This window comes from Lampris incognitus, chromosome 11, assembly GCF_029633865.1.
Source record: "Lampris incognitus isolate fLamInc1 chromosome 11, fLamInc1.hap2, whole genome shotgun sequence".
Taxonomy (NCBI): Eukaryota; Metazoa; Chordata; class Actinopteri; order Lampriformes; family Lampridae; genus Lampris; species Lampris incognitus.
In genome coordinates, this window is record NC_079221.1 from 26,729,704 (window position 1) to 26,747,708 (window position 18,005).

Here is an 18,005-nt window from a genome sequence, read left to right on the forward strand (position 1 = left end):
CGTTTCTGTTGCATTTACACCTTATTTCTTGAGGCTCATATTAAAAACGGCTTTCTCCTAAATCAATCAACGACAACAGAGGGAAAACCTTACACAAAACTGGCAGAATATCGAATCAAACAGTGGTACTTTGTTCACCACAAATTCGATCTGTTCGTTATTAAATCTAATTTGTCGCGCACTTGATAGATAAGAAACAGCAGTGTCACCTACCCAGCGGGTCCTTAACGTTAGGCGGTATCCAAGCAATTAAATGCAGAAACGACAATGTGGCATCCTTGTTCTCATTCCAGCAATTGCAGCCGTTGGACGGTGTAGCCACAGATCCTTTCAATTCCTCAATCAACCAGGTTTACAAAAATTGAGGCAGCATGCTAACTCCGCGTGATTGTCGTAGCTCTGCATGAGATTTTGATCAGCTGACAATGAGTAAAAACACTTCCGTTGAGGATGGTTTTAGGGGTGTGTGATAAACCGCACCGTTTCTCTAAAACGAAAAAAACAAAAACAAAACATTGACGGCGAATGACCCTTGCGGGAGCTAACGTAGACTAAAAACTTTGCATCACAGTGGTGGAGGTCGCTCAGGACTTTTTTTCAACGCGTTAATTTTGCCCATTAAAACCGTTATCAATTAACGCTAGCTAGCTTGGTACAGTGCACAGAGGCGTTATGAGGTATAGTCACGGAGAAAAGCAATAGAACGCCTACGTGACTGATCGAACAAAACGCAGGTTTATTTTCTCAGCGCTCAGTTAGTTCAATCCCCCTGTACTTTTAGCACGGTGTATCTTGAAGACGCTTTATGAACGGTTAAGTGCAGGGGGGCAATTGGAATTGGGAGACTGGTATTTTCTTCACCATTTTCATCACTAGATCGATTGGTAGGGTCTGCAACACATACCCGCGTGTCACAGGAAACGTTTCCCATACAGTACGTTTGGCTGGCAGCATTTTGAAGGTAAGGGGAAAAAGTAGCGAGCCTGAATTGCTCAAAGATTAATATTTATAGCAATGTAGAATTTGGTTATTTTCCGCATGATTTAGTCACGCATATATGCTTTATATATCATTTTGTAAACTCGTTTTTCTCGGGAACACCACCACGTGGGTTCGTCAGTATCATTTACGGCAACGCTGGTTGTGCTCGGTTTGGTGCAAGTGGATATCTGCGCGGGCGGAGCCCAAACTTTGCCTCCTTTAGCATTTCGTAAACATTGTAAAACTCCGCCCACGCTAACTCTTCGGGGCTGTAAAACACGAGCTCACTGTTAACGTAGCTGCTCACAACGTCTGTGTTTTTCTTGTCTTAAGAGACTATATCATTCTTGTGTTAACTGGACAGAACTCGGTGTCGCCTTGGGGCTGTCGGCGATGGGGTTGACCAAACAGTACCTGCGTTATGCGGCGACCGCGGTGTTCGGGGTGATCGGCAGCCAGAAGGCCAACATCGCCTATGTTACCCTCCGAGGAGGAGAGAGGGGACGGCATGTCGCAGTGGCTGCATGCGAACACGTGTTTATCTGGGACGTGCGAAAAGCAGAGAAGGTGAGGTTTCAGGGTTTCTCTGCGGGACGATGCTACGCTTTCTTCAGAGGTTACTTTCCCCTCCTCCCCGGAAAGTCCGGTTAATTCCCTTTCACATTAGCACATCTGACGTTTGTCACAGTTAGGATAGATTCCTTATTATTCAGGCACCAACCGAATTTTAACATTCACCCTATTATGAATTGGGCCAGATCTGACCAGTCTGGCGAACACTAGTGTTTGAAATGCTCTGCGTTTTCAGTATTTGGTGAGTTTCTTAATCCGAATACAAAAGAGAAGCTTGGCATGGAGATACATTTTCGAGGTATCTCAAAGCTTTACTACCCCTTTGAGATACCGGTACCTTCTTTACATTTTATGAGTTGAAGCTTGTCGGTATGGGCCAAGGATTTTAGATTGCTGTCTTGACAAATTAAACATAACAAGTAGTATGGTACTTTGCCATTGGCCAACTAACCTCTATGGGCGCGTTTGTGAAAAGGGGTGTGGTGTTCTTTTACAGCACTCCCACCTTCAGCCCCCCAACATCACCATCACGGTCCTCTTGATTCACATCTTAGTTTTTTTTCATATGCAAGTAAGCAGAGACAGGCTAAAAACAAATATTTTTACTTACTCCGTGAGGCAACCTTCCTCTTTTTGTCCAGGTCCTGATTCTACAGGGGAACAAACACGAGGTGACTTTCCTCTGCCCCTCTCCGGACGGCGTCCATATTGCTGTGGGTTATGAAGATGGCACTGTGCGGCTCTTCAGCCTGTTGAGTGGGGAGAGCAACGTCTCCTTCAACGGTCACAAGTCAGCCGTCACTGTTATCCACTATGACACACTAGGGGCACGGCTTGTGACCGGCTCCAGAGTAAGTGAACTGGGTTTTGCTGTTTACATCTGCTGTGAGAATTTCTACCTTGTTGAGAGTTACCTTGGGGCCATGTGTGGAAAATGACCCAAGAGGATTTTTTTTTTAAACAACAAAAATGGGACTGCGCACATTTGTGGTGTTTTGTTTTGTTTTGTTTAATTTACCTATGCCACACCGGGAGGCTTGGACATTCCATTTTAGGTTGAGTATTACATGGAGATGGGGATTTCTATGCTCAGAAAATGTGTAGAAATGTACAGAAAATGAGGATTGCACATCCAAAATAGATCCTCATTGCTTGTGCAGGTAAAAAAAGAACTTGAGTCAATGCCAAGCAAAAAAAAAAAAGTTAAGCCTCACAGTGGGTTGAAACAACCTTCCAGAAGTAATAGCACATTATTCATTCAGATGTCAGCTTAAGTCTTCCTCAATTACTCTCAGCCTCATGCTGAACTCATGGGAAAGATCCAAAATATATTTGACACCAGATATTTCCAGTGGCTGGTTCACAAAAGTTGGAGCAGAGCAAGTGCAAACTAAGAAAACAGCATCCTTTTGAGTTTCCTTATTTGGAGTGTTTGTTTCTCAGGCTATGTTATTAACAATGTATTACAGCAGTGGTTTGCATGGGCCCAAAATGTGTGCTTTACAACTAGTCTGCACCAGGTATGTTCTGATGGCATCTGTCTCTCGCAACAGCAACTTTGTTATTTTAATAAGTGTTGCTGTCTACATCTAGTCCATGTAGGTAAGCACCTCAACTGTGTCCCACAAGTGCCACTGTGATCTTTTCCATCTTTTCATGCTTCAAGTGTATTTTCTTTGTACATACATGCATAAAGCAGTGTCTACTCTCAGTGCGTATAAGCTGAGATACCTATATCAATAATATACCAATATTTATCTTAATTTTTCATTCATGATTATTGCAAAAAAATATACATTATATTTGTGTTTTGCAGACAAAAGTCTAGACCTGGGCATCCAGGTGGTGTGGCAGTCTATTCTGTTGCCTACCGACATGGGGATTGCCGGTTCGAATCCCCATGTTACCTCTGGCTTGGTCGGGCGTCCCTACAGACACAATTGGCCATGTCTGCTGGTGGGAAGCTGGATGTGGGTATGTGTCCTGGTCGCTGCACTAGCACCTCCTCTGGTCAGTCGGGGCGCCTGTTCGAGGGGGAGGGGGAACTGAGGGAATAGCGTGATCCTCCCACATGCTACATCCCCCTGGTGAAACTCCCCATTGTCAGGTGAAAAGAAGCGGTTGGCGACTCCACATGTATCAGAGGAAGCATGTGGTAGTCTGCAGCCCTCTGCGGATCGGCAGAGGGGGTGGTGCAGCAACCAAGATGGCTCAGAGGAGTGGGGTAATTGGCCAAGTACAATTGGGGAGGAAAAAAAAGGGGGGGGGTCTAGACCTATACAGTAGTCATGTGCCAATATCTATTCTTGTGCAGTTATAAATTGATTATCAGTTATATTCTCAATCTAATTTATGATCCGCATATTTGATTTGGCAAAGATTTTAATCCCGGATGCTCTTCCTGACACAACCCTCCCCATTTATCCGGGCTTGGGACCAGCACTAAGAATACACTGGCTTGTGCATCCTCAGTGGCTGGGTGGTGCTGACGAAAAGACAGGAGGCAGAGTTGGAGATGGCAGGGTTGACGATGCTAAGATTTGCATTGGAGAAGGACAGGATTAGGAACGAGTATATTAGAGGGACAGCTCAGGTTGGACTGTTTGGAGACAAAGCAAGAGAGGTAAGATTGAGATGGTTTGGACATGTGTGGAGGAGAGATGCTGGGTGTATTGGGATAAGGATGCTGAATATGGAGCTGCCAGGGAAGAGGAAAAGAGAAAGGCCAAAGAGGAGGTTTATGGATGTGGTGAGGGAGGACATGCAGGTGGCTGGTGTGACAGAGGAAGATGCAGAGGACAGGAAGAGATGGAAACAGGTGATCCGCTGTGGCGACCCTTGATGGGAGCAGGCGAAAGTAGTTATTTTCTCAATAAATGCATACAAGTGATGGACAATGTTGAGTTGAGCATTTATTCCTTATGACTTAAGATGTTTGTATACATGGCTAAAAACGAAACCAGTTTGTGCATGTACGGAGGTTTAGCATTTATGGTTTGCATTGCTGAGGTGCTGAATACAACAACCCTTTCAGACCAAGGGTGAGTCTGACCTGTCCCTATGACATTGGTACTCGACCTGAACCAAGCACGACAGCTGCTGCTAATTTAGTGTCCGAACACTGTCTGAGCTCATTAACTCACCTACAGTTCTAATTATTGTTATTCTAGATATTTTAGTTTTGCACACAGGTGTAGGCTGTAAAATATGAAATTAAATATAGTCGAATATTTATCTTGTCAAAATCAAGATCTAATACCAATCTGGCCGTATAGAGAATGTACCTGAACTTGATCTTAATTTTTCAGTAGTGGCAGATCACATCTGAATAACGTCATGCTGTGGGCATCCACTGCAGAATTACATCACATTTGCCTTGGTACTTGTTAATCTTTTTGTTTGCTGAAATACTCACTGGGATGCTTTCCTCTCCTTCAGGACACAGATGTGATTGTGTGGGACATCATCAATGAGTGTGGACTTTACAGGCTGAAAGGCCACAAAGATGCCATCACAGAGGCCCTGTTCCTCAAGAATAAGAACCTTCTCCTTACAAGGTAACACCAAACGGCCTCAAGCTTTGATTTTACTTTTGTCTTATTAAATGTGGATTGTCTACCAAAAACAACTCTGAGTCCCTGCAAAAACAGAATAGAATAATTCATAATGAAATAAAGTAAGCCCTGAAAAAACCACATCCCTCTGGTTTTTAAATAATTTTTTTTATTGTTCCCCTGCAAGCTGACGGCTTTACCACTTTAGTTAAGTGAGGCAAAATGGCTCAACTGAAAGCAGCACATAATTTGGTCCTCCGTCCAGTGCCAGCTACTCTGTTTACAGATGTAATGGATGGAATGAGGATGAGACTAGCCCAGCTTGGTTATTCAGTTGCTATCTCTGTACCATTTGCCCATTGAACCCCAGTCAAATTCTGGACAGTGCAGTTTCATATATAGACTCAGTTTAAGGTTTGGCACTTTCCCAGGCTTACAAATACTAGCCACACGCTTTCGGAACCCCTTTACTTGGTACAATTCTAAATGTAATGTTTAATATTTGAATTTAATGTGATATCTGTGTGGTTATGTCAGCATGCCCATGGCACTGTACTACTTGTGAGTTGAAACTACTCTGTGGGATTTGATACCATCTTTGAAACCTTCATTTTGAATTAGTGTGAACCTCTGATTTATGTTTTTGCGCTGGCTGTCTTCCTGTGTTGAGGGCTTTGAATTCCATATTCACTCATTTTAATAATGAATTGGTCTAGGTTTCAGCTTGTGTCCAAGATAGATGAATATATGACTGTTATTACAACAGAGACTAACACTAAAAGCATGTCAATTCATTTAACACGATAGTACGCACACAATATTTTTATGCTCTGTGTTCCTTTCCTCCCATCCAGCTCCAAGGACAATTTTGTGAAATGGTGGGACCTGGACACACAGCACTGCTTCAAGACTATGGTGGGCCATCGCAGTGAGGTAAGTTAACCTGGATTTACACTAAAAGCCTTGCCAATCTTTTTCTGAGATTCAGTCTTGGCATCCTTCCACTGAGAGCCATTTAAAAATAGTGCACTGTCCAATCACAGTATGACTGATCCTAGTGGGCTGCATAGTTTATACTGCTCCATTACCCACAAAATCTCCAATTATGTCTACCTGAAATTTTCAAAGCTATAAGGTGCAGAGCACTTAAAAGCATTCACTTCAGTATGTGTGTGTGTGTGTGTGTGTGTGTGTGTGTGTGTGTGTGTGTGTGTGTGTGTGTGTGTGTGTGTGTGTGTGTGTGTGTGTGTTTATACCCTAATGTTGGTCATTCTGGAATAGAGGAAAAAGGGTTACTTCATTACTTGTTTTACAAATTTAGCATATTTGTGTATAATAGATGTTTATTTGTGTGTATATTAGGTGTGGGGCATGGTGCTTCTGAACCAGGAGAACAGGCTATTGACTGGGTCTGCAGACAGTGAGCTCAGGGCATGGGATATCACGTACCAGCAGGAGGTGAGGTGACTTTGCCCTGGTTAGCTTGTTGCAGCCCAAAGACAGCAAATGATCATTAATGGTGTTTCATGTAACCATAATCAATGTGCTTTCATTGAGCAGTAATGACTAAAACTCTGTTGATTTTGTGCAAAGCTGTCGCAGCTGATAAGTTATCTCTGTTGCTCTGTCTGTGGGGCTGTTGGTGTCCTTCCTATTCAGGCAAAAGCAGAGGGAGAGCCTGAGGATAAAAAGGGAAAAACTTTGCTTGATGATGAAGAACTTAATGAGGAAAGGCTGGATGAAAGCCCTGAAGAGGTATGAGGGCGATGATTCTTTTGTCATCAACTGCCCACAGCAAATACTGAGTGAGAGGATAAGGAAAACTTGCATATACTTTATTGATTTATTTTGAGTGCATCATTTCAGCAAATTTGCCTTTGTGTTTTGAAACACTACCACTGAGACAAAAGGATAGAATTGACTATTACCTCTGAGAGCGAGAGAATATGCCCCTTCCTTGGTTATTGCGCTGTCGGCTGCAGTAAAATCGAACCTAAATTATGAATAAGTCATAGAGCAACTTTGATGAATGATTTTTAATTCCCAATAGAAGGAGCAACATTCAACATTAAAAGTTAATCATAAAAGGTTGTGCAACCCCCTCTGCTAAGCATAACCTTTCAACTTGAACTCAAATACATCTCCTCTGGCCTTCCTTCTCTCTCTTGCTCTCTCTCTCTCTCTCTCTCTCTCTCTCTCTCTCTCTCTCTCTCTCTCTCTCTCTCTCTCTCTCTCTCTCTCTCTCTCTCTCTCTCTCTCTCTCTCTCTCTCTCTCTCTCTCTCTCTCTCTCTCTCTCTCTCTCTCTCTCTCTCTCTGCCCTTCTTCAGAGTATTGTAAGGTGTAAGAAAGCAGGTTCCATCCTCAGAGAAACCAGGGACAGGGTTGTTTCATTGACGACAGATGCCAAGGCCAGAGTCATTGCTTGCCATGTGAGTATGGACAATTCTGTTGAGCAAGATTTCAATCTTTTCCTACACGAAACGGTTTTGAAAATCCAGGAGCCCAAATGAGACGTTCAGCCTCTCATCAATGGACCAAGGCCTTTTTTCATATGGCGACCAAACAGAAGCAGACTTATGGCCTATTTTGGCTACTGACCCATAGGATAAGAAACCGGGTTCTTTAAAAAAGATGTAATGCACAAAATATTTTAGACTGCTGTTTACCACAAGAGTTTTCTACAATTTTATTGCAATATGTATTTTTCAGTGTAATTGGTATTAGGGGTCGACCGTTCGGCTTGACAGATTATCGGATCTGACATTTCACCATTATCGGAATCGTTATTTTTTTATTTCTTTTTTATCCGATTACCGATAAAATAAATTAATTCAAAAAAATCTTACTTTGGCTATGATGCAGCCGCCTCTCTCTCTGTAGTCACCACTCTGTGGTCTCGAGCAATGTCCTGCCCACAGCAGTGATTAATTAAATGTCACGAATAATAGCCTATTAACACGCATTTGCAGACTGGAGCAGCTTCGGTGAACAAGCGGAGCTGTGTTTCAAATGTAAGGCAGCAGATATTGCTGAAGTTTCAATAAACATGATAACAATCATCGACACTGAGGTTGCAAAAACCACAATTTTATGATCTATTTCTATGATGACAAGCATGGCCCAGTTTCCCTGTTACACCGCTGAAAATGCCCGAATAATGCACTTTGTTGGAGTGATGTACAGCTAAATATAAAGAGATAATAGAGTTCATTTATGTAATGTATTTATGTAATATTGATAGGCATGGGCGCAAGTCCATGAATACTGGGATGGCGCCAAACGCTTTACCTGTGCCCCCATTCATAGGGTTAGTGGTTTGTCAGGAAGGGCATCCGATGTAAAATTTTGCCAAATCATGCAGATTGACAAGACCATACCAGATCAGTCGAGGCTCCATATGGGTTTGGCTGAGGCCTGGGTTAACAATGGCTGCCATTGGTGCTGTGCCCTCACAGGTATCGATGAAAACTACAATCCACTGTGACGGCCCTTGAGAAATAGGGAACAAGCTGAAAGAAGAAGAAGAAGAGTTAATATCTTTGAGTAACATTGGTGCCAGTGCAACTGGAACTTATTTTAGCTACTGTATTGTGAACGTAACATTACTCGCCCGTATGACTTGGTGTTTTTACATGTTACTAGTGCACGTTACTAGTGTACTAGTTCACCCAAACTTGAAGGAATGAGTGTAATCCCCCCTCCGACCACAGTTTGGCTTGCAATGGCAGAGTGGCGCTGCTCATGTTTCCGCTCGTTATTCCACGGGAAGTGAAGAAGCAGAATTTATGACTAACTTCGCTAAAAACTTTACTGCTTGCAGCTTTCTCGAGAACTGCTCATCCAAATAATTTCAAACTCGACAGTGCACTTCCTCAGTCTCATAGAGCTAATTTGAATGTGATAGCAAATGCCAACAAGTTCATTTGTTGAGCCATAATTTAGCCAGCTGACTAGCAAAAAAATTGATAGGCTGTTTCTTGCTGCTGCCTTTTTGTATTAAGATCATGAAAATTCCGCTTTTAATCAAACATATGCCGAAAGGCATTTCAATCAAGTTTTGTGTTGGAGTTTGTGTTATTCTAAATTTTGACACCAAGATTTTAATTTTTACTGAAAATGTATATTGGTTCCAAATATCGGTTTTCGGTCTCCTTGATTACTAATAATGGTATCGGCCCTGAAAAAACCATATAGGTTGACCTCTAATCAGTATTTCGTATAACATTCAGACCAACATTCATATTTAGTGTAACATAGATAACATTTGCATGTTCTTCCTGTGTCTGTGTGGGTTTCCTCCAGGTGCTCCGGTTTCCTCCCACAGTCCAAAGACATGTAGGTCAGGTGAATTGGCCATACTAAATTGTCCCTAGGCTTGTGTGTGTGCGTGTGTTGGCCCTGTGTGATGGCCTGGTGGCCTGTCCAGGGTGTGTCCCTGCCTGCCACCCAGTGACTACTGGGATAGGCTCCAGCATCCCCATGACCCTGAGAGCAGGATAAGCGGTTCGGATAATGGATGGATGGATGTATATTGGTTTCAAATATCAGTTTTCGGTCTCCTTGATTACTAATAATCGGTATCGGCCCTGAAAAAGCCATATAGGTTGACCTCTAATCAGTATTTAGTATAACATTTCAACCAACATTCATATTTAGTATATCATGGATAACATTTGCATGTTCTTCCCGTGTCTGTGTGGGTTTCTTCCCACCATCAAAAAGACATGCATGTTAAGGTTAATACTCCTGTCTGTGCCCCTCACCAAGGCAATGGAAAGAAGAACTGGAGTTGGTCCGCGGGTGCTGCAGCTGCCCACTGCTGCTATGCAATAGGATGGATTAAATGCAGAGAACAAATTTCATTGTAATCTACGATTTCGTTGTAACCTACAATGACAAAATAAAGTGGCTTTCTTCTCTCTCATTCTGAACTCGTGGATAAATCGTACTGATATGTTGTGAAACCACAGCCATTGGTTTGAATTGTTTTTCATTCCCTTCAGGGTAATGAATCTGTACTGGAGCTCTTCACTGTGCTGTCAGAGGAGGAAGTGGAGAAGAAGATGACAAAGAAGCTGAAAAAGGCCAAGAAGAAAGCAGCCAAGTAAAACATCCTAACAAAACATCGTGTTAATTGTCGTTTAGTTCTTTTTTTAGTGTTCTTTAAATCTATATCTATCAACCACTAGTAGTACCATCAGTAAAAACAATAAAGCACTATGGAAGTTTAAAAATGCTACAAAAGTACTGTTAGTATTTATGATAGTATTGTTAAGCTCTTTTTGCAAGGTACAATTATAAATTTTTGTTGTATATAGTAGTTATACTGTAGCAGTAGTAAAAATGGTTGTAGCATCGCAATCACTGCAATTTATAATATTTTTTTCTGTCTAGTACAGACAGAAAGTAAAGAGTATCTGTTGTACAGACAGAAAGTACAGTATAGACATTGTGTAGTATAGATAGAAGGCAGGAACGACATGTGGCTGGTGTGACAGGAAGATGCAGAGGACAGGAAGAGATGGAAGCGGATGACCTGCTGTGGGGACCCCTAATGGGAGCAGCCAAAAGTAATAGTAGTAGTAGTAGATAGATAGAAGGCAGGAACAACAACTGTATGATACAGACTCCATGTCATACAATTGTACGTCCGAAGTTTCACAGAAGTCTGAACGCTGTAATTTGTTGTGTGACTGCCCTCTGCCGTAGGGCTCAAGAAGGTGCAGGCGAGGAGGCTTCAGAACCAGTGGTGGAAAAGATGCTGAAAGATGAGATTATCAGGCTGACAAACATCAAGGCTTCTTCCAAGATCAGGTTGGTGTGAAGCACAAGCATCTCTCTCTCTCTCACCCATTCTGCAGAGCTCAGATAAAAGGGGTCTTACCTGTTTTTTTATGTTTTGAGTTGTTGTTGAATGATTGTTTTTTGGGATGCTTAAAAGATGCATATTGAGTGTTTGTAATTTGACAAGTATTGTGTATATGTTTAGAAAGATTTCAAGTCTGTTTTTTGTTAATTTTTTTCTGTTAAATAAAGACTTGTTTTAAAATTGAAAAAAAAAATTAAATTCTCTCACCCATTCATATCTTGTTTCCTCTCAGGTGGGTGGACTGCTTGTGTTGTGTGGGCAATGAGCTGAGGGTGGCGCTGCTGCTTCAAAACAACACCGTGGAGACCTACAGTCTCAAGATGTCAGACACACCAACACCCACAGCCAATAAGACTGCTCGTCTCACTTTGGGTGGTCACCGCACAGATATACGCACCCTGGCCTTCAGCTCTGACAACCTGGCCATCCTCTCTGCATCCGGAGAAACGGTTAAAGTGTGGAACAGGTGAGACTGTTTGTAGGATACCTGCATGTGATGGTAAGAGGAAAGTGATGCTGGTCTAAAATCTTTTTTGTATGCTTTGTGGAGATCAGTGTTTTCAAGCATGGTAATACCATTGCCAGCATCAAAGGTTTCAAGTTCCTCTCCTTGTCTTGCCAGTACTGCCACTGTAAGGTTTTCCTTTATTTGAGTATCCCAGTGGTAACAATTTGGCTCTTGTAAATGTCTTAAATACAGAAAAATACAACCTTTAATGCTGTTTCGGCCTACTATATTATGCGAGTGAGTATATATATAACTTTGTTAAAAGAAACACTCACGGCAGGGAAAGTGCTCAACAAATAAGGAGCAAAATAATCCAGTGGGTCAAGTAAATTCTTTATGAGACAGTACAAGCCTGTTTCATGCCATAAGCAATCATCAGCTGTCATCATCCTTGCTGTTGCAAGGATTTTTCATGAAATAGAGTAACCGATATTCTTGTCTACCAATGACCAAATGTGTCGGCTCAAGGCCACTGCATTTCTTGCATGCTCATTTCTGAAGCTACTCATATGGGCGTTAAACCTAATCTTAAAAGGGCCCTCTTGGTCATTGGTAGACAAAAATATCGGTTACTCTATTTAATGGAAAATCCTTGCAAGGAGCAATGCATATTCAGTTAGCGGCAAAAGATGTAACCTGTGCTTGGCATAAAAGTATTTTATTATTTGCAGACCTGATATGTCCACCTTGAATAGTAGAAATGAATTGGCCACCAGCTGTAGACACCGAAAAAAATGTTTTCTTTGAAACTACAAGTAAAATGCCTTTATTATCCCCCCCCCATTAGATGATACACATGTGACATTTATTAGCTGTTGTATTGTTTTAAAAATGTTAACTGCCTGCCCTTCCAACTGTGCTCCAACACAACCCCACTATACGATATACATAAATGACCCAATTTGACGTTACCTTGTTATATTCTAAATGTATGCTATTTCAATAGTGCCCTGGTCCTTTAAATGCTTTTTCAAAACAAGCCCCAAACCCTTACCCCATCAGTTGTAATGTTTTCTACCCCACCGTAACTACCTACCCGTCGGTTGTAATAGTTCAAATATTTTCTGCCCTCATTGGTTGCTGTCCACCAAAATTAGGGGCGTGACACTGGGTAATGTAAACTGTGTTTTCTTTATTGAATCACATTAGCAGCTGATGAGTGCGCGATGCACGAAACAAGCTTGTACTGCTATGTATTAAAAGTTTTTTTTCCTACATCTATAGTGACGGTTTCCGAAAAAATAAAAATGATATATATATATATATATATGTGTGTGTGTGTGTGTGTGTGTGTGTGTGTGTGTATATATATAAATGTGTGTGTGTGTGTGTGTGTGTGTGTGTATATGTATGTATGTATGTATGTATGTATATATATATATGTGTGTGTGTGTGTGTATATATATATATATATATAATGTTGATATTCTGCTCCTCATTAGTTGAGCAGTTATAACACCATTGACGGTTTTGGAAAAAAACGCTATATATATATATATATATATATATATATATATATATATATATATATATATATATATATATATATATATATATATATACAGTGCATCCGGAAAGTATTCACACCCCTTCACTTTTCCCACATTTTGTTATGTTACAGCCTTATTCCAAAATGGATTAAATTCCTTTTTTTTCTCATCAATCTACACACAATACCCCATAATGACAAAGTGAAAAAGGTTTTGTAGAAATTTTTGCAAATGTATTAAAAATAAAAAACTGAAATATTGCATGTACATAAGTATTCACACCCTTTGCTCAGTACTTGGTTGAGGCACCCTTGGCAGCGATTACAGCCTCAAGCCTTCTTGGGTATGAAGCTACAAGCTTGGCACACCCATATTTTTGGGTATTTCTCCCATTCTTCTCTGCAGATCCTCTCGAGCTCTGTAAGGTTAGATTGGGAGCATCGCTGCACAGCTATTTTCAGGTCTTTCCAGAGATGTTCAATGGCGTTCAAGTCTGGACTCTGGCTGGGCCACTCAAGGACATTCACAGACTTGTCCCGAAGCCCCTCCTTCGTTGTCTTGGCTGTGTGCTTAGGGTCGTTGTCGTGTTGAAAGGTAAACCTTCGCTCCAGTCTGAGGTCCTGAGCGCTCTGGAGCAGGTTTTCATCAAGGATCTCTCTGTACTTTGCTCCATTCATCTTTCCCTCGATCCTGACTAGTCTCCCAGTTCCTGCCGCTGAAAAACATCCCCACAGCATGATGCTGCCACCACCATGCTTCACTGTAGGGATGGTATTAGCAAGGTGATGAGAGGTGCCTGGTTTCCTCCAGACGTGACGTTTGGCATTCAGGCCAAAGAGTTCAATCTTGGTTTCATCAGACCAGAGAACCTTGTTTCTCATGGTCTGAGAGTCCTTTAGGTGCTTTCTGGCAAACTCCAAGCGGGCTGTCTTGTGCCTTTTACTGAGCAGAGGCTTCCGTCTGGCCACTCTACCATAAAGGCCTGATTGGTGGAGTGCTGCAGAGATGGTTGTCCTTCTGGAAGGTTCTCCCATCTCCACAGAGGAATGCTGAAGCTCTGTCAGAGTGACCATCGGGTTCTTGGTCACCTCTCTGACCAAGGTCCTTCTCCCCCGATTGCTCAGTTTGGCTGGGCGGCCAGCTCTAGGAAGAGTCCTGGTGGATCCAAACTTCTTCCATTTACGAATGATGGAGACCACTGTGCTCTTCGGGACCTTCAAAGCTGTAGACATTTTTTTGTACCCTTCCCCAGATCTGTGCCTCGATACTATCCTGTCTCGGAGGTCCACAGACAATTTCTTTGACTTCATGGCTTGGTTTCTGCTCTGACATGCACTGTCAACAGTGGGACCTTACATAGACAGGTGTGTGCCTTTCCAAATCATGTTCAATCAATTGAATTTACTAGAGGTGGACTCCAATCAAGATGTAGAAACATCTCAAGGATGATCAGTGGAAACAGGATGAACCTGAGCTCAATTTTGAGTGTCATAGCAAAAGGTGTGAATATTTATGTACATGCAATATTTCAGTTTTTTATTTTTAATAAATTTGCAAAAATTTCTACAAAACCTTTTTCACTTTGTCATTATGGGGTATTGTCTGTAGATTGATGAGAAAAAATGAATTTAATCTATTTTAGAATAAGGCTGTAACATAACAAAATGTGGGGAAAGTGAAAGGGTGTGAATACTTTCTGGATGCACTGTATATAGTATATGAAATCCAGTGAGTCAAGTAAATTCTTTATGAGACAGTACAGGCCTGTTTCATGCCATAAGCAATCATCAGCTGTCAATAAAGCTACTCGGGAAAGGACATACCATCTATTGCCTCGTCATGCACATCACGTGCACAACGTCTAATGGGGAAGGGAGAAGTGCGACGTTCAAAATTTAAAAAATACGTGATCGCTAACGGTCCAAATGGGGCGGGGGGGGGGGGGGGTTTGGTATTTGTCTATTGGCATGATTTATTTATAATTAATAAATAGGCGCTTATATTTATGTCTGCAACTGCTGGCCAATTCATTCCTGTTATTCAATGTGGACATTTCTGGTTTGCAAATGAGAAAATATTTTTCAGTTACACATAGCACTTTGCCTACCATTGAGTGTTTCTTTCAATAAAGTTTTATATATATATATATATATATATATATATATATATATATATGCACACACGCATTTTTTTTGCCCCATAGTTAATAAGTTGTATTTGAATTTCATATATTTACCACTGATTTTTTTTTCAGCACACCGACCATAGTTGAAAATTTTCACCAATCTGACTTTTACTCTTAAAATAAAGTGAACAGCACAATAAAATTTGACATTTTTCTCTGATACCTTATCAGTCATCTTTCATCTACAAATCATGACTAGTTAAATGATGATTATCTCTTAACTGTGATCATGTAGTCTAGGTTTTATCAGTGTGATAATTTCCTATTAAAATATAAACCAGTTCAGGCAACTCCTTTCCACATTTATGGCACCATTCTTTCAACCGTCTAACTCATTAAAATAGGTTTTGTGAAGTGTGTTGATTTGACGGGTTGTCTAACAGTATGGTCCTCCCCCTGTGACAGGTCTACACTGCAGGTGATTCGCACGATGGCCTGTGAGTACGCTATCAGCTCTGTCTTTGTGCCCGGGGACCGACAAATCATCCTAGGAACAAAGGTACTTACACACACATGAACCCTGTCTAAACATGGGTAATGTAAAAGGGATTTTATTTTAATTAACAATATGCACAACATAATATTTTTCTTTTATGCAGTGCCTTGCCCAGGCTCATTGTCGAGAACTAAGCATTGTAAAACACAAGCAGAAGCAATCAGAACATAACATAATCTAACACATTATTACATATACAGACATGCTAAAATTTGTTGGTACCCTTACAGCTCATCGAAATAATGCGTCATTCTTCCTGAATAATGATGAAATTAAAAGCTATTTGTCATGTATACTTGCATGCCTTTGGTATGCCATAGAATAAAGCAAGGGAGCTGTGAAAAAGATGAATTATTGCTTATTCTACAAAGATATTCTAAAATGGCCTGGACACTTTTGTTGGTACCCCTTCACAAAAAAAACAAAGAATGCACAATTTTCTGTGAAATAACTTGAAATTGACAAAAGTAATTGGCATCCACCATTGTTTGTCCCCTATTTCACAGAAATCAGACTGCTTTTGATTTTTTTTGTTCAACATAATATTGTAAATGATAAAAAAAAAATTACATGGCCAAAAATGATGGGACCCGTAAACCAATATTTTGTTGCACTACTTTAGAGGCAATTACTGCAGTGAAACGTTTTCTGTAGCTCTCAATGAGATTTCTGCACCTGTTAATGGGTATTTTGGCCCACTCTCCCTGAGTAAACTGCTGCAGCTCTATCAGGTTTGATGGGTGCTTTCTCCAGACTGCAAGTTTCATCTCTTTCCATAGATGTCCATAGGATTCAGATCAGGACTCATAGAAGGACACTTCAGAATAGTCCAATGTTTTGTTGTTATCCATTCTTGGGTGCTTTTAGCTGTGTATTTTGGGTCATTATCCTGTTGGAGGACCCATGACAGACGGACAGACAGAGTGGTCAGCAACACTGGGGCTTCGCAGGGGACAGTCCTGTCTCCCTTCCTTTTCACCCTCTACACCATGGACTTCAACTACCACACAGAATCCTGCCATCTTAGAAGTTTTCTGATGACTCTGCTATAGTCGGATGCATCAGTAAGGGCAAGGAGGCTGAGTACAGGGCTGCGGTGGGACACTTTGTCACTTGGTGTGAGCGGAACCATCTGCAGCTCAACGTGACTAAGACAAAGGAGATGGTTGTTGATGTGAGGAGGGGCATGACACCAGTGACCCCTGTCTCCATCCAGGGGGTCAGTGTGGACACTGGAATATTACAAGTACCTGGGGGTGTATATAGACAATAAACTGGACTGGGCTAAGAACACTGATGTCCTCTACAAGAAGGGACAGAGCCGTCTCTACTTTTTGAGGAGGCTGAGGTCCTTCAACATCTGCCAGACAATGCTCAGGATGTGGTATTAGTCTGTGGTGGCCAGTGCTCTCCTGTTTGCTGTTGTGTGTTGGGGCAGCAGGTTGAGGGTAGCGATGCAAACGGGCCCAATAAAATGATCCGCAAGGCCGGTGACGTTGTGGGGGTGGAACTAGATTCTCTGGCGGCAGTTTCTGAGAGGAGGACACTGTTGAAATTATGTGCCACCATGACGTGCTGGAGTACTTTTACTGATAGACTCATTCTGCCGGAAAGCACCACAGAGCGCCACAGGAGGTTATTCCTGCCTGTGGCCATCAAACTTTACAACTCCTCCCTCAGCGTGTCAGACACTCAGAGAAATGGTCAGTGGACTGGTCCTTCGACTTGTTTTACCCTGTTGGATTTTGTTTGTGCTGTTCGTTTTGTGCTGTGGTAGTGCAGTATAGATAGGGTGTTATGTGCACCATGCTTGTTGATATATTTTGTTGTAATTTCTATTTCTTATTTTATCTTTTATTTCTATTTCTATTTGTTTCTGTTTTTCTTGTTTCAATTTGTTTCTATTTTCTTGTATCTTGTTAGTTTTTTTCTTTTCTTACTAGAGCTTGAGTGTCTGTAATCTAACCCAATTTCCCCCTCGGGGATGAATAAAGTATTCTGATTCTGATTCATGACCTGCATCTGAGACGGAGCTTTCTGACACTGGGCGGTACGTTTCACTCCAGAATGCCTTGATAGTCTTGAGATTTCATTGGGCCCTGCACAGATTCAAGGCACCCTGTGGTAGGCACAGCAAAGCAGCCCCAAAACAAAACTTAGCCTCCTTCATGTTTCACTGTAGGTATGGTGTTATTTTCTTTGCAAACTTCATTTTTTCATCTCTGAACATAGAGCTGATGTGACTTGACGAAAAGCTCCAGTTTTGACTCATCTGTCCAAAGGACATTCTCCCAGAAGGATTGTGGCTTCTCACCAGGCATTTTAGCAAATTCCAGTCTGGCTATTTT

The 18,005-nt window shown here is 41.6% G+C and overlaps 2 protein-coding genes across 2 annotated transcripts in view; one reads left to right on the forward strand and one right to left on the reverse strand.

Moving 5' to 3' along the window:
* gdap2 (ganglioside induced differentiation associated protein 2) overlaps nt 1–325 on the reverse strand; it is a 53,692-nt gene extending 53,367 nt beyond the window's left edge. The window contains exon 1 of the mRNA XM_056289668.1: nt 214–325. The gene's annotated coding sequence lies outside the window, so the exon portion shown is untranslated. The remainder of the gene's footprint in view (nt 1–213) is intronic.
* A 605-nt stretch (nt 326–930) lies between these two features.
* wdr3 (WD repeat domain 3) overlaps nt 931–18,005 on the forward strand; it is a 33,448-nt gene continuing 16,373 nt past the window's right edge. The window contains exons 1-12 of the mRNA XM_056289555.1: nt 931–961; nt 1,346–1,548; nt 2,196–2,405; nt 4,993–5,111; nt 5,963–6,041; nt 6,471–6,566; nt 6,768–6,863; nt 7,437–7,538; nt 10,113–10,213; nt 10,819–10,923; nt 11,211–11,444; nt 15,567–15,660. Of these exons, the coding sequence (XP_056145530.1) occupies nt 1,375–1,548; nt 2,196–2,405; nt 4,993–5,111; nt 5,963–6,041; nt 6,471–6,566; nt 6,768–6,863; nt 7,437–7,538; nt 10,113–10,213; nt 10,819–10,923; nt 11,211–11,444; nt 15,567–15,660 (1,410 nt within the window). The 5' untranslated portion in view covers nt 931–961; nt 1,346–1,374. The remainder of the gene's footprint in view (nt 962–1,345; nt 1,549–2,195; nt 2,406–4,992; nt 5,112–5,962; nt 6,042–6,470; nt 6,567–6,767; nt 6,864–7,436; nt 7,539–10,112; nt 10,214–10,818; nt 10,924–11,210; nt 11,445–15,566; nt 15,661–18,005) is intronic.